The following is a 17,355-nucleotide window of genomic DNA, read 5'->3' as shown; positions in this document are numbered from 1 at the left end:
AACATTCTAAATGTAAACTTTTTTTTTTTTTTTTTTTATGGAATGTGGAGAAAAGGGAGTAAGTGGGGTGGTACTCATCGCCCTTAAATATTTACTAAACTTTTAATATAATATGATACATAAAAAAATTTGCACCACTTAAATTATATACATAATGATAATTCAATATTAAATTTATATTAAATTTAATAATTATGTTTATGATGCAGCACTAATAAATTTTAATCATTCATCACGAATTTCGAGACATAACATGAATATCGAGGCAACCTTTTGAGCTAGAAACAATCAGACTTCAATTAAATGTTATTCAGAGCTCCGATTTCAGCAAACTTATAGTCAAACTGACTGACTCGATGAGACGGACCTAATGATATCAAAGTTAGTCCAATCCGAGTCAAATCAAGCCAAATCAAGTAATTAAATCATTCTTGGAAGATTTTCAGACACATTTGAAAGATCAAACGAATGTCGAATTCAGCGAGTTCATAGTCGAATCGAGCGTCTCGACAAAACGAATCCAACGAGCCCAAGATTGTTCAATTCTGACATCATTAAAGCACTCAAAAGTCCATCAAATGTCATCTGATCGAGGGAAGCTCTCCAAACCGTCCGATCAAAATGATTCATATTCTTGCATTAATTGCACTCAGAACACTATAAATAGAGCCTCATCCCTCACATGAGGGGGGGCTGGAGGTTTTGAGAAGGAGTTGAAGTCCAGCACTACCGCCGACCGTCGTCGAACACCGTCGACCGTCGTCCGCCAACCGTCATCCGCCACTCGTTGTTGACCACCATCGATCGTCGTCAACCACCGCCGACCAGACGCCGTCAGTCAACGTCGTAACTTGGAAAATCTAGTAATCATCTCTCGTCCGCGGAACAAGAGCTCACCAATACGATCTATTTGTCAACAACGACCAACGCGGTCATCAGCTCATGCAGCTCCCGACTATGATCCCAACTGTCTATGAACGTCACCACTGCTCACAACTACAGACCATGTGCGAACAACGACCTACACGGTCATCAGCTCATGCAGTTTCCGACTTTGGCCCCAGCGGCCTACGGACGTCATCAATATTTGCCCAAACAACCTACGTGGTCATCAGCTCATGCAGCTCTCGATTCCGGCCCCGCGGCCTACGGACATCATTAAACTCGCCCACTACAATCTATGTGATTCTCAGTTCCCGCAACTACTTGCTATGGCTTCTCTGGCAAATCTACGCTTCTGGATTAACTATCTACAACAGTCACGACGGACTACTACCTTCTTAACAATGACTCTTGCAATCTGTTGTCACCAAGAACGGCAGTCAGATTATAGTTCTGCAACTTTGTGATTTCATTTTCTCTAATTAGAGGAAGAATGAACGTGCGTACTCATCATTCATAGTGAATTATTTCAATTGGGCTAGGCCCCATGGTTTTTCACCCTTTCAAGGGTTTTCCACGTAAAAAATCGATGTGTCTCCTCCTGATTACTTCTCTTCTTTTATCCGTGTGTGTTGAAATCTCGTGCAGCGCTAAGACAATAATTCATTACTCTACTGTCACAAATTTTCTGACACGCATCAGTTTATAATAATTTAAGAAGGGAAACTCTTAAACATAAATACTAGTCACTTACCCCTCTCCTAACTTTTGGTTCCTCCGTTTCTTTCATGTATAAGAGATTAATTAAACCCAACGGCTTTTTTCATGAAAGTGATGGATACTGAACTTTTGCACTCTACTTCTATCTTGAATATTTATGGCAGTGAATATTTGTCAGCGGTGCATGAATAATTAATTCTATATTTCTGTGCTTTTCGAACTTTCATGCTTCGCCTGTGAACCATGATGATCAAATTTCCTTAAATTGAAACAGTCATCAAGCTTTGAGTTAAGAGCAAATGGCACACGCAATAATGAAAAACACAGCTGCTTGTTTTAGGTGGTATCACTTTCAGAACTATGAATTTGAGCAATCCAGCTTGCATGCTTTTATCACATGAATCATTTTAAAAGATGCATTGCATTCATGGCATCACTGTCATTGCGAAGATCAGGGAAGAATCAGTGTACAAAGTTTGATTAATTCCTTATTTTATTACTAATTAAGTTTATATTTTGATTCAAGCCTGGAAACGTCAAATCACAGCACCGAGAGAGAGAGAGAGAGAGAGAGAGAGAGAGAGACTTCCATACAAGCAGTGCACTAATATTTGAAGAATTTGTAAGCTATTGTAAATTATGATATGTCTAGATTTGTTGTCGGTTTACGGTTGCTATGATAATTGACGATTATGATAATGTAACGGCAAACCGTCGGTCAGCCGTCGAAAATTTTTAGCATCAGAAAAAAAATATAATATAATTTGTCAACACTACAATTTTCACACATGCAATCCTAAGACCATAATTTCCACACAACACAATGTACTAATCCAAGCTATTATTAATCTTATATCACAGTATTAATTAATACGCAGAAACCATAGACAAAAATCAAATAAAATCATAGCATTAAATCAACCAAAATGAACATTTATACATAAAAAATAACGTTCGTTATGATAAATTGTTCTTAATGACCAAAAAGGAAAAATTTAAGTCCTTACCTCTCATATGTTCTCTCATCATCAATCTCATCGGACTCATCCTCATCTGACCACTTTCCTCTCTGTCGTGCATGATGCAGCAACACATCAAAATCTGCCTTCATTTTTAATTCCATCTCTGGTCTTATTCAGGCTTGCTGGGTGGAGACCAGGCCAATGACTGACCTCAATATCAGCAGTAAGTGCGGCAAATTGCCTACAAAGCTCCCCCTCCTGGGCTGCAGAGGTCGATGCACCGGATGAGCTGGAGGGACGAGCGTCATAGGCCGAGCAAGATAAGCAAGTTGTGGAACTAAATATGCTCATGTCGCCTGTTCGACTACATAACCAACAGACCCAAACACAAAATAGATGGCCAAGATCATTAAGTGTAAATCAATTGAATGATTAGGTTACTTTATCAATTTACACAAAATGATCAAAAATCACTTTAACACAAACATAAAATTTTTACTCATTGATGGGGGCAAAGAATATACCTCCCATCACCTTAATACCTACTTAAATGCCCACAGTGTTCAAAATCAAGATAATTGCCCTTACACATTAGGACAAACAAAATAGTGTGGTTGAACGTAAAAATAAACACTTACTTGAAACGACCAACACTCTTCTCAATTCCGCAAATATGCCAATTTCAGGGGAACGAATCAAGAGGAACAGAACCATGGAATGAGCTCAAGCAACCATGCTTCATTTATAAATCAGGAATTAACGGAGAAATAACTTTCAATGTCCTTGCTCATTTGAATTGCATGAGCCTGTTGGCAAGACTGGCACTGGCTTAACATATTTAAACCTTTCTTTCATCATTAGAGAATCCTTTTCTTAGTTCTCATGAAAACATAAATTGTTACCAGTCAAAAGGTCCGGAATTCCATGACCGTAGCTATCAACTTAAAATAGCAAAGGCGAAATACAATTCAAAATCTCCAAGAGAGAGGAAATGTCAGTGACATAAAGCCAAGTGCTGGATGAAGCATCTACTGTATATACTCCCCTCAGAAATTAAAAAATAATTCGAGTCATGAATTTTAACACAAGTGAACCTCCAAATATAGAAAATAATTAAGGCTTATATAATGCCCAAAAAACCGAACATTTAACCACATTTTGAAATGCAGGCTAATTCAGATTGAAAAACTCACCAAACCAATTACACATCTTAATCTCATCCTCAGTCAACAAAAAAACGCTGTGCAATAAAGATTCAATATTAGAAGAACGAATGAATTTAGAAGCCAACAAAAAATCCCAATTTATGCATTTTAAAATCCACATAAACAAACTAGCTATGCAATAAAGATTGAATTCAGAAACATTAGAACTCTTAAACAGAATTTGATTTTCACAACAAACATCAACATAAATTCTGTTAGGGAAGCTTACCCGAGTCCTTCTCGCCATAAGAAGATTCTCTTTTAAGTTTACAAAAAACTGAACACTTACATACAAGACACTCAATTCATATGAGTTTATATATCTAACACCTGAACTTTAATTTCTTACAAATACATACCACTCAATTCATTTGTTTTTACATATTTAACACCTAAACTTCGATTCTTTACATATATCATATACAGCACCTTTGTGTATTCACTTTTTAAGAGCACCAGTAACAACATGCACAGGGACAATTACTCCTTCAATATTCAATTACCCATGCATTTAAACAAGTCAAGGACTTCAGATTTATATCATCATTTGCCATCAATATACGGAACATTTGAGAGCTTTTAGAAATCAAACAAGACCCAAAATCCTATTTGCCCAAAATGAATGCCTTGTATGATTAATTATACATTCAACAGTTTTATATGTACAAAGAACTATATGAATATTAATTTGAAGTGCTAGTCAGGAAGAACAATAAGAATTACTTTAACTTGAAAAATGGAGATAATATGGAGCACCATCAAAATGTCAAGGAAGCAACGACTACGCCAAAAAAGCTCACTTATCTCCAAGATGCAGCTGACATTGTTGAAATGATGCTTCGTCTCATCCTCTCTCTTGGCCGAGAACCTGCATGAACTGAAATTGCTACATCTGCAGCTGTTGCAACTGCTCTCTTTCTATAAGTGTCCGGATGAGCTTCATGAAAAGCTGCTCCACCATGTGCATTAAGCAACACGCAATAGCAATTTCAGAATCTGCAAACAAGCAGCAGCCAAACATAGATCGAGGTAAGAAGGGAAAAATATGTATTAAACTTTGCAGGCAAATGGGAAAGGAACTGTCATACAACAGCATCAAAAGTTGTATTTTTTATGTAATATGAAATATTTGGGATAAATGTAAAAGTTAAAGTTTAGGTGTTAGATTTGTGAATACATAGGAATTGAGTGGTATGCATGTTTATTTTTCTCTCTGGTTAAAAGGAAAAAAAATCAACTATACAGCCCAAACGCTCTAGAGAATAAAACTCATGTTTAAACAAACTTGAATCAATCACCTTGAATTCTTCATAATATGTATTGACAAGATCCATATCTTTAGCAGGATGATGAATTGAAATTGTAGCAAATAGCATTGAAAAAGCCATCCTAGGAGAGGTTGGCTTAGGGACCCTACCAAACTCTTGGTCCTTGCCTTGGGATTGGATAGCTGGTATTACAAACGAATTATCATTTCCTTCCTGAAAATGAAAAAAACGAAAATTTATGGTATCTTTGGAAAGATTGCTAGCACGGTAAACAAATGTTCCAAGCAAATCAATGAAAATACCTTTGGATTTAGCAGGAAACTTGAAAATCACAATATAATCAGGGCAGATGTGGGTATGTTCAGGGGAGGAATCCAGCAGAGATGAAAAAAAGGTGAATGGATTAAGAACTCAAAACTATATTTCATATAAGAAGCAAATTAGGGGAGTTTCTCACCATCTAGCAAAGCAAAATCTTTGACCAGATAAAGAATGGCTTTTGCAAAAAGCAGAGATGAAAGAAGTCTCTCCAATTTAATTGATCACGAAGGCATTCGTAAAATTAGACACTAAAAAAAAAGGAATACAATGCAAAAAATTAGTTTCAAGTCACCTGTGTCTAGATGGGGCAAATCATCGAACACCTCGTGCTCTAGAAAAATATGGATACCTTTGTATATACCCAATTAGATTACAGCTTCTCTTACTCCATAGAAAATCTGAACGAAATCATCGAATGGGGTTGATATGAACAGGAAGATGGACGCGAACAGTTACCTAGTTGAAGACGGTGATTTTCTTGTGCCGTGACCGATTGGAGGGTGCGGCCGTAAATTTTAGATGGAGGAGGAGACCGGGAGCAGTGTCGCAAGCCAATCCCGTGGTGATCTATCTGCTTGAGTCGGTGTAGAATAGAGGGTGTGGCTGAGGGGGGAGAGGAAGATTTCAAATTGGTTCCCGCGCGAACGAAAGAAACGGAATTCCATATTTGTGCTTATTAAAGTTTTGAGCTTTTTAATATATATATAGGCTAAAAAAAAGTATATCTTCCAACTAATAATTCCCCGTCTACATAACCAAATCTCGATTAATCATCGAACTCTCTCAGCAAAACTCGACAATGGCATTCACAGCCAAATTCCTCCTCACCCTCTACGTCGATGCCATCAGCTTCATCTCCGCCACTAATCCCTTTCAATCAAACATGCATAAACTACGTCCTCTCCTAACTCAAAATCAAAACCCCTCAATCCGGCTACGCCAATATCTCCTCCAACATCTGCTCATCCTGCAATATCACTAACGCAGCCAACCACCTCTCCTACCTCTGCCCTCCACTACAGCACAGACGAATTCTTAGGAAACTCAGCACCACCTACGCCGTCATTGTGTTCAACGTAGAGAACGAGCGCAACGGATCCCGTAAGGTTTAGCGCAGCGGTAAAGAAGCTCATGGGAAAAGTGAATGAAGCGGCGGTGGGGAGCTATAAGAGGTATAGGGAGTTGTAGGGAGTGCTTGGAATCGGAGGTGGTTTCGTTTACGGATTACGTTTTGCCGGGTGCTGTATTGCAGCAGTGTGGTGGCTGGTGAGGTATCAGATTTATAACTTTTTGCTTCATGGCGATTCGTGGAGCGGCAGCTGCGCCGCCATGTGGTGGGGAAGAAGATGATGCTTCCGTGATTCTGATTTGGGAATATGTATTGTTTGATTGTGATTAAAATAGTTTGCGATCATAATTTGCATGGACGTCTTTTAATGCATGGTGACTGAATTAGTGAATGGAAATTATGGATCATTTTTCTGATCAATAAAGTAGGGGTATATAACTGTCCCAACTTGAATTAGAATAATTTAAAAAAAAAAATCGGGATGCTAAACTTTTTGTAAGATTTTTCTATTTTTGTTATGTGTATTGAAAAGTGATTTTATGTGATTTAAATGTCAATCTGCACCACTCAAATCTTATGATGACACATCTAACATGGATCACAAGGCATGACAGAGAATCTCAATGCACATTTTTTAATTAAAAATATTTAAATTTTAATTAAAAGTCATTTAGAACTCTGATTTTAATAAACTTACAGTAAAATTAATTGGCTAGACGGGACAGACCCAATGGTACTCAAATTGGTCCAATTTGAGCTAAATCAAGCCCCGATCAAGGCACAGACAAATTTTGGAAGCTTTCTGAGCATTTTTGGATGATCAAACAGATGAAGAATCCGATGAATTCATAGTCGAACCGAGTGTCTCAACAAGATGATGTAACAAGCCCAAATCGTGCAATTCCAACTTCATTAAGGTACATAAATGTCCATCAAACATTGTTCGATCGAAATAACTTCTCTCGGTCATCTGATTGGAGTGGTTCAAATTCCCTCATTTAATGTAGCGGCTCTAAAAATAAAGTCTCACCCCTCTCATGAAGAGGAAAGAGGAGGGAAGCTTGAGGCTTGAAGAAGAGATTAAAGCTTTGAGAAGAAGCTGAAATCCACCATCACTCCTGCCGCCGTCAACCAACATTAGTCGCCCCACTTCGAATGCTATCGGCAACTGTCTCTTCTTTGAGATGAGATTGTTCGTACATCGATGTGTAATTCAAAAGTATTTGTAACCCTTTCTCGCATGTGGGACAATGAGTCTTTATAATCATCAACTTATTGTGAATTTTTACAACTATGTCGAATCTCGTGGTTTTTTTTCTTTACATTATGATTTTTTTTCCTTTACGGGTTATTCGTACTATTTTCAAACATTTTTCTGTCTTGGGATTCAAGTTGGTAGGATCAACTCGACCAACTAAGAACCATTTGCTTAGATAAGATTAACTCAATCGGCTAAAGTTGAACGATATGGGTAGGTCAATTGATCATATGGCCTGTATGTCAATTATTGGCCCCTTATGAGAAGCTTCTAAGCATTCATGGGATGGTTGGGGATATTAGGAAACTGGATATTCCTTGAATCAACTCTCATGCATGTGATAGCTGGCCTGGATGTCCTTTTGCCTTGATTCTTTCTTAATGACTCATTTTTGTATCTTACGATAGTCTTTGGCTTGTCATGTAGTTCGGTCAGCTTTGACTTTAGTAACTTAGCTCGAACAAATTCACTCGAAAGTAGACCTTATGCTCTTCTATCAGCGGGTCTTCCTTCGTTGTGTTATTTCTTTATAGTCTATAAGATTTCCCCAGAATCAAATACTACCACATTTTTATGTACATATTTTAGTTCTTTGATTCTTTTTCTAAAAGCGATGATGCGACAAGAATAATAAAATTTAATAAAAAAATTAAATCACATTTAAAATTAATTAATTATTCAATAATTAATCTCTCTTAATTTTCATACCTTTGATTCTTATAAATAAGGTGTGACAAGATTCATCGCAATCTTTATTTTCTCTGTGGCCACTTTCATTTGGATCGGTCGGCTTCCAAATGTTGTAATAGAGAACATGTCAATTCCCTCAGGTGATATGTCTAGCAAAGAGTTATGTGTCGCCTTAGAGAGGCGAAACGAGCGGTACCACATGAAAGATGAAAAGAAGATAAAAGTCATCATTAAGAAGAGAAAAGCAATTACACTAGAAGATCAGGTGGGGTCGTTTGATTCGTTCCTCACTATAAAGAGAAGGAACGTCCAGGCAACCGGTTTGACCATCAATCAATTGCCTCAACTTCTAGTGTGCCACAAGATTGGTTAATCGAATCGACAACGCAATAAGTTATTGGTGCTTTATCGTAGCACAATGAGGGCACTGTTTTGGTTATAGTGTCTTAATTGGATCAGCTACTTGGCATAAGGAGCCTCAGTTTTACTTGTTATATTTCAATTTTTTTAAGTCCGTTTTCTTATGGTCTCTTAGTTCAGACAACTCAGCTTCTTAAGTCTTATTATGTCAGATTTATAAGGGCTAAGGGCGGGAAATCAAGACAATTCAATTATTAAATCTTTGACTAAAAATAAATGATATCTATTTTTTACAATGAATTCTTTTTTTCTTATCATAAGTAACGTTACCTTTAAATTGCAAGAGAATAGAATAACTAAAATTTTACATCGAAAATGTTATTGTGCCGATCCTAAAGTGACCTAACAGTCCATAAGGAAGCCAGCACGATAACGGATGGCCTGGCCAACAATATAAAGTTAAACCGAAATGCCTACTTACCCGATAAGGTGCAGCAACCTGAGCCAGAGTAAGCAAGAACAAAGCCTATCCAGTCCTATCGAGCCACAAAGGTGACTGAATTCGAGTTGTTTGGTCAAGAACGAGCCAAAGAGATATTTAAACCAATCAATACAAGAAAGTCAATGAAAGGTAGCAACCTATCTTCCAGTAGATTTGACTGGAAGAAATGTTCAGAGCACAAATATCACCAACTAGGCGTCCCACAGACGCCTCCTAGGCTCATTATCAGGAATCAAGAATTACTAATGCAGAAAAGAGTCTTATAGACATCCCTCGGGCTCTTCTCGTTGGGGAGCAAGCTATCTTTTCATATCATGGTGCTAGTCTATCGTCACTCTACTGACATAAGCTTTTCACTGTAGATCAAGGGTTAAAATCCATACTGGATCAACTGATCGTCAAAACCTTGCCAATCAAATCAGTTATGCAAACCCAAAGCCATCAAGCTCAGTCGACCAGACCGGCCATGTCGAGCCGAAGGCAAACAAGCTCATTTTACCAAGTAGAAAGCAGTTGAACTATAAGCTCAATATACCAGTAAATTAAATACATAGAATATCTTGTACATGCACTATTAAAGCGAGGACAAAAATGTAATAACATAATATTATATTCTCTCCCAAATAAATAGAGAAATCATTTCATATAATAGTATACACAATTTTAGTCAAAAAGGTCGTGAAAGGTCAAAATGATATATATATTTTAGTATTCATCATTGTTTACTTTTTTTTTCTCTCTCTCTCTTCCTTTTACTCCTGAAGATGGGATGTGACTCACAAACAAATCAGTATTCAACATAAACACACAAATATATATATATATATATATATATATATATATATATATATGTAGTGTATGTACATATATATATGTATATATATATGTAGATATATATATGTACATACACATATGTACATATATATATCTACATATATATATATATCTATATATATATGTACATACACATATGTATATATATGTATTTACATATGTACATATATAGATGTACATATGTACATATATAGATGTACATATGTACATATATAGATGTACATATGTACATATATAGATGTACATATGTACATATATAGATGTACATATGTACATATATAGATGTACATATGTACATATATAGATGTACATATGTACATATATAGATGTACATATGTACATATATAGATGTACATATGTACATATATAGATGTACATATGTACATATATAGATGTACATATGTACATATATAGATGTACATATGTACATATATAGATGTACATATGTACATATATAGATGTACATATGTACATATATAGATGTACATATGTACATATATAGATGTACATATGTACATATATAGATGTACATATGTACATATATAGATGTACATATGTACATATATAGATGTACATATGTACATATATAGATGTACATATGTACATATATAGATGTACATATGTACATATATAGATGTACATATGTACATATATAGATGTACATATGTACATATATAGATGTACATATGTACATATATAGATTATGCACGCGCAACATTAGTTAAAAAGTTAAATAAAAAAACTTGTTGAGAAATTAGGGTAAAGAAATCTCAAGAATCGTCACAAATCAAAAATAAAACACAGAGATTTAACGATGTTGGACAATTTGCTTACGCCCTTGGGAGCAGAGCTGCAGTTTCTTTAAATTTCACGAAAAAGAGTACAATCTCTCCTTATATATATATAGTTACATAAAAAAGGAAGGTACAAAAAGAGTACACCCCAACAAACCAACTAAAATCGAAGCAAACAGTAAATTAAAAGAGAAAGTAAACTGCCAATGTAAGCAAAGTAAAGATTGGCCAAAAACAAAAACCACCATCGTGAGGGAGCAGAGGAAACCAAAAGTGGAAAAAGCAGGCAGCAACCAGAAGAAGCTTTCAAGCTGAGAAGCTTGTATATCAGAGAGGGAGGAAAATGTAGTTGCAAATATAATCTCAGCAGTCCATCCAGACCGCAAGGAGCAAACAGGATCCAAATAGAAAAGTGAACATTCTGAGCATAGTAGTGACGTCCACAACAAACAAAGAAGAAGAGAGGAAGTCTCCTGTAAACCTGCCAAAAAATAGCCAAGGTGACCTACAGCAAGTAGATATAAAAGCCAGTATCAAGCACGAATGTATGGGGAATCCAATTTATCCCCCATCAGAATTTTCTTTAGCATACTAGAGGGAAGGTGGCCCACAAAGATCCCTGTGTGGCCCATTTTAGCCAAAAAAAAAAAAAAAAAAAAAAAGAAAATATTATAAAAATGATCCCTCCAAAAATTGAACCTGCATAGCATGAGTATCAAGAAGATGCCAAAATCTGTTTAAAAGATAAAGCAAATTCCAAGGAGGGGCAATGAGCTTAGTAAGTATTTTGAAAATACTCATAGAGTCAGATTCAATGATCACCAAAGGAAATTTGTAAATTAGAGCAATCTGGACAAAGAACAAAACTGCATAACCCTCAGCTTCAATGGTGCTCTGTGCATAAACAGGAAAAACATATTGTAAACCAAGGTTATATATATATATATATATATATATATATGTGAAAAAGTTTATAATATGTAATTATAAAATTATCCCTCGTAACGTATCGTGGCGGCGTTGCCCCCGCACCCACAACCCACATAACGAAACTCCTCCGTATTGGACAGATACTTCCGCTCGCGAGCTCCATTCCGCTCCATCTGTCCCTTAGTTGGTATTTGAGCCATACCTAACAAAATTAAATCAAATAAAGCCTATGAAATATATAACACAGCATTATTTCAATCCTTCGTTCGTTTACTGTGTTTAAAATGTAAAATTCAAACAGTATAAACAGCGTCAAACACTGCCCCAAAAAATATATAGTGCGTTTAGATCAGCATCGTCCGACCACACCGCAAATTAGAATTAGTCAACATAATAACTTCCATAGTGTCTCAACCCTCTACAAATTCACACCAACACCCTTAACCAAACATTAATTATTAGTTAAAACAGTATAATACCATCAAAAGTTACCTGTTACTTTATATTAGTGCTTGCTGTACTAAACCTAATTAAATCCTTTGACTTTTGATAGAGGGCATAAGCTTCTAATCAGTGGCGCGCTGCCATCCTCTTCTAGTGCAAAGCAAAAAAAAGTCAACAACAGCTAGCATTTGACCATTGTTAGGGCTTCTAGATGGATATATCAATTTTCAAATATGGTCTTTGACTATTCCATTAATCTTATGGACATATTCAAAGCTGGCAACTTGGTAACTTTATCATAATTTACTCATCTTGGTGCTTTGATCTTTTCTCCTTCTAGTATTTAGATTAATCTGCATGACGAAATATATAATTAAAAATTACAATTCGGATGCATGCATGTACGTCCATGAAACATATCTATAGAGTAGGTCCCCCTAATGGCTATTTTACTACAATATATTTCATATAATATGTTATTTTTAGTGCCTATTTGGCGTAAACATTTTGTTTAGAATTTTCTGTTCTAATTATATATATATATATATATATATATATATATATACACACCAGGTATTGTGATCATTTATCAGTCAAGCTGCAATGGCCTTATTCCTCCTCCTCGTCCTCCTCCTCTTCCCCCTCGCATTTTCCTCCAACCCCTTAATCTACCATTACTGCGGCAACAATTCATCCACTACCTCCCCCAACCCCCTGCAATCCAACATAAACTTCGTCCTCTCCGACCTCATAACCAGAACTCCTCCTTCCGGCTTCGCCATCTCCTCCCACGGCGACGGAACCACCACCTTATATGGCCTCACCCGGTGCCGCGGCGACGTCCCTGCCGACGTCTGCTCAACCTGCATCACCGAAGCAGCCAAGCAACTCCCCTCCCTCTGCCCCAACTCCACCGACGCCCGCATATGGTACGACTACTGCTTCCTCCGCTACGACGCCAAAAACTTTATCGGCAAGGTGGACACGAGCAATGGCTTAATCTTATACAATGTGGAGAACGCAAAGGATCCCGTAAGGTTTGAGGGGGCGGTGAAGGAGCTAATGGGCGGGGTGGAGGAAGCGGCTGTAGGGAGCGATGAGAGGTATGGTTGGGGGACGAGGGGGTTTACGAAGAAGGTGAGCATCAGGGGGATGGAGCAGTGTACGAGGGATTTATCGGCGGGGAGTTGCAGGGAGTGTTTGGATTCAGCGCTGGGTTTGTTTCCGGATTATTGCGGTTATCATCAAGGCTGTCAGGTGCTGTATAGCAGCTGTGTGGTGAGGTATGAGATATATGACTTTCGGTATAAGGGAGATGGGAGTGGAGATGGGAAGGGTGGATTGGAGCAGAGGATGATTGCTGTGTGATTCTTATGGGGGAATTGGGGCATGCAGTATTTGAAGATGGTGATGATTGTTTAAGCTGGGAATAAGATTTTTATGATGGATGACGATCGGTGAGTGTGTTTTCTTGTAAGACTTCTTAGTTTGTTTTTATGTCAGAATTTATGGCTAATAAATTGTATTTGCGGCAGGAGATTTATTTGCTTGGAAGGGTAGTCAGTTTTATTATTATGATGCAGACGATCTTGTATCAGTAGTTGGAGATTTAGGGGCATTTCCTGCTCCTGCAGAGTTCTCTTCTCATCTATAATTGAAAAATATGAGCTACAAAAATAGTAACACTGCTTGTCCTTTAATTATTAAAGAAGAGGGTTTTTATGACAAGTTGATTGGGTGATAACCGTTGGGCAATAACAGGCTAGAGATATTTACGAGGCAATAACATCATAAAAATAATAATTTAGTAATAATAGCACCTATGGCTAGGGGTGTAAGTGAGTCAAGCCAAGTTGTGAGCCGGCTCTAGGTCGGCTTGATAAGTGGCTCGTAAAATGAGTTTGATGAGCTAACAAGCCGAGCTCAAACTAGCTCCAATTCAACGCGTTCGCATGTGAGCCTGCTCCTTGAGAAAAAAAATAAAGGTGAAATTACACCCGCCCGGAACTTCTTGTTTACAACTTAACCACCCTTTTTTCATCCATTTTTCAAATTCACAATCAAATATCAAAATTCACCGAAAAATCCCAATCCATATATATATAACAAAAATCACCTCGCTGATAAATTTGTAAATATCGATGTTTCAGGTAATCTATATGTAACTATCCCAAAAAATTTCAACTTAAAATGCACACAAAATATATTAAATTTTAAGACTTTATCATTAAATATTTTAAAAAAAAATTTAAAAATATGTTATATTTATATTAAGCGATTTATAATAAGAAAATTCTTATCATTTCTCTAATCGAGATTTGTTATTTTAACTCATGCGAAATTTTATAATCTTTTATAATGAATAAGCGGGCTCGTGAGGGTGTCTTAAGCATGAGCTCAAACTCAATAAAATTAATCAAGCTCAAGCTCAACCCGAGGGTGTCTCAAGCTCAACTTGACTCGTTTGCATCCCTGCCTATATATGGCACTTGAAATGTTATTAAAGATTTTGCATGATCGATACGAATCTCGATGCATATTAGATGAGAAATTTTTATGTTCAAATTCAAAATCATTCAGGCTCTGATTTAAGCAATTTTATAGTCAAATTGAAGATAGCGACAATACCAACTCAATGATACTAAAAAAAATATAATCTGAGCTCAAATGAGTTCGGATCAAACACACTTCAAGTATGATTAGAGCTTTGAAGAATTAATTGAAAAAAATAATGACCTTCAAATTTGACATGCTTACAATCAAATCAAATATCTTGATAAGAGAGAAATCCCACGAGTCTAAAATCACTCGATTATCATAACATTAAAACACTTGAATACTAATATAATAATCTGCGATCAAAAGAATGGACATGAATCACCCAATAGAATTTTATCGGATTTTAGTAAAACTTTCCAAAATGCCCCGCCCAAACTCTATCATAGGACCTCATTCTCAACATGAAATATGGAGAATAAGCCAAGAGCTATATCCATACTCTTGAAAATTGCAAGAAGCTGATGATCACTAGAGATCATCATTAGTCTGCATTAACTACTGTTATAACTCAGTTATTATTCTCAGACGATTGTTAACTAATCTTTGTAACATAGTCTAAACTCTATAACCCTATCTTCTCTACTTTGAATGAAAAGTGAAACTCTATACCTTGGAATATATAATAGATTTACTTCGATTTAGACGTGCCTCATGATTTTTTCCCTTCATAAAGTTGCCACATAAAGATTTGGTTGACTCTTATCGCATCTTTATTTGTGTGTGAATTAGATATAGTTCAACTAAGCTAAAATTGAATTATTTTTCTTGTCGTTTATTTATTTCTAGGATGTAACAATATTGGTTGGGTAATGACAACTTTCCTTGGTGTCAATTATCATTGGTGGTCAGTATTGGGTGTTGTAAAATTTAGGGTGAAACAATGGAAATCCAAAATAACGCAGAGATTTAACGAGGTTTGACAAAGATGCCTACATCCTCGGGAGCAGAGCGACGGATTTCACTATTTCAAAGAAGTTACATACTCATAGGGTTACACTACTATTTATAGATAAAACCCACAGATAATTACAAACACGCCTTCGCTCCTCCCAACCCACTAGTCCAAAAGACACACCTCTTCACACTAAGAGACACATCTTCATCCCAGGAGACACACATCTCAAAATCCAAGAGACTCCAAATTTCTGGTATATGAGCCATACCTAACAATTCTCCACCTTGGCGAATATTCAATCCCTTAGAAGAAAATCTTCACATTGCGAATATCCAGCCCCTTAGGAGAAAAACAACATGGAGTTTCTTATACAAAAATGGGTTGGGCAACCATGCCAACTAGCAACTGCAAATATTCAACAAGTTCAAGTAGCACAATAACTTATTGAAAATATCTTGTTTGGTTAAAATAAATGCTGCAATTCCATCATATGAACCGACAGAGTGAACTCCACCTACAACTGTACTCCCCAACAGTTTATAGATATTACCACCAGGTTTCATTACTCGTCATGTCATCAAAATTCCTTGTTGTGCCAACAATTCAAAGTTTTTGGTTCCATCGAACTTTATTATCTCAAATTTTGCACAAGACATTGTTATTTAGAATTAATTTTGTAATGAACTTTTCCTGTCTTGTATTGAAACAAAACACACCACAAATAAATTAAATAAACCTGAAATTTTCTCTGTCAATTGCAGTAATTTTCCAGCAATTTCCTGTTATTCGTTAATCAAAATTTTCACATGAAACATCTTTCCTGTTCACACAAAAATTCGACTGAAATATTGTAGACATCAGCCAAACTCCACTTGTCACAATTTCTTCGGCGACAAAGCGGCGAACAATTCGTGAAATTCACGAACTCCACCTATCGCAACTTCACCTGCCGCAACTCTACCTGCGACAAACTTGCGAACTCCGCTGACCGCGCACCACCTGTCGCAACTGCCTACTGCAAGTTTACCTGCGACAAACTTGCGAACTCCGCTGGCCGAGCACCATCTGTCGCAACTGCACTTGTCGCAACTCCTGCGACAAACTTGTGACCTCTACTGGTCGAACACCACCTGTAGCAACTGCACCTGTCGCAGCTCCTGCAACAAAATTTGCGAACACCGCTGACTGAGCACTACCTGTCGCAACTGCATCTGCCGCAACTTTACCTGAGACAAACTTGAGAACTCCGCTGGTAGAGCACTACCTGTCGCAACTGCACATACCGCAACTTCTGCAACAAATTTGCAAACTCCGCTGGTCGAACACCACCTGTCGCAACTGCACCTGAGCAGCTCCTGTGACAAAATTTGCAAACACCTCTGTTCACAAATGCTCCTGTTCGCGATTACTGCACGTGAACTCCTGTTCACGAACTCCACCTCGCCGAATGCCACCAAGGTTCGTGAAACTGGCAAACCTCATCGTCGCTACAACAGAGAAATATTCTCTTCGAGCCAAAGAACCAAAGAAAAAAAATCTTCCTGTCTCCAGCCTCGACCAAAGGAAATCAGAGGGACTTCAAAAAAAAAAAAAAACTTTCCTTTCCTCAATTATCTTCCCTCCAACCAAGGAATATCATTTCCCTTCCTCTAGTGCAAATCA

General features: G+C 37.0%; 1 protein-coding gene and 1 long non-coding RNA gene across 4 annotated transcripts; one reads left to right on the top strand and one right to left on the bottom strand.

Annotated features, from left to right (window-relative positions):
* Positions 1 to 4,334: 4,334 nt before the first annotated feature.
* On the bottom strand, positions 4,335 to 6,746 carry LOC110026446. 3 transcript variants are annotated; one of them, XR_002294203.1, is made up of 5 exons: positions 5,708 to 6,746; positions 5,495 to 5,606; positions 5,340 to 5,358; positions 5,068 to 5,250; positions 4,336 to 4,765 (listed from the first exon to the last, which is right to left on the bottom strand). It is a non-coding gene; the product is annotated as an uncharacterized LOC110026446 (long non-coding RNA). The 3 variants fall into 3 exon arrangements; XR_002294202.1 differs by having other exon boundaries at positions 4,335 to 4,765; positions 5,340 to 5,562; positions 5,651 to 6,746; XR_002294201.1 differs by having other exon boundaries at positions 4,335 to 4,765; positions 5,340 to 5,606.
* Positions 6,747 to 12,837: 6,091 nt separating this feature from the next.
* LOC110026477 (cysteine-rich repeat secretory protein 55-like) lies at positions 12,838 to 13,848 on the top strand. Its single transcript, XM_020727427.1, has one exon. The coding sequence runs from the start codon at positions 12,843 to 12,845 to the stop codon at positions 13,605 to 13,607; it is 765 nt and encodes a 254-aa protein (XP_020583086.1). The 5' UTR covers positions 12,838 to 12,842; the 3' UTR covers positions 13,608 to 13,848.
* Positions 13,849 to 17,355: the final 3,507 nt, after the last annotated feature.

The sequence above is a fragment of the Phalaenopsis equestris genome, unplaced genomic scaffold, assembly GCF_001263595.1.
Source record: "Phalaenopsis equestris unplaced genomic scaffold, ASM126359v1 Scaffold000372, whole genome shotgun sequence".
Taxonomy (NCBI): domain Eukaryota; kingdom Viridiplantae; phylum Streptophyta; class Magnoliopsida; order Asparagales; family Orchidaceae; genus Phalaenopsis; species Phalaenopsis equestris.
This window is presented reverse-complemented; position numbering and strand designations above follow the sequence as displayed.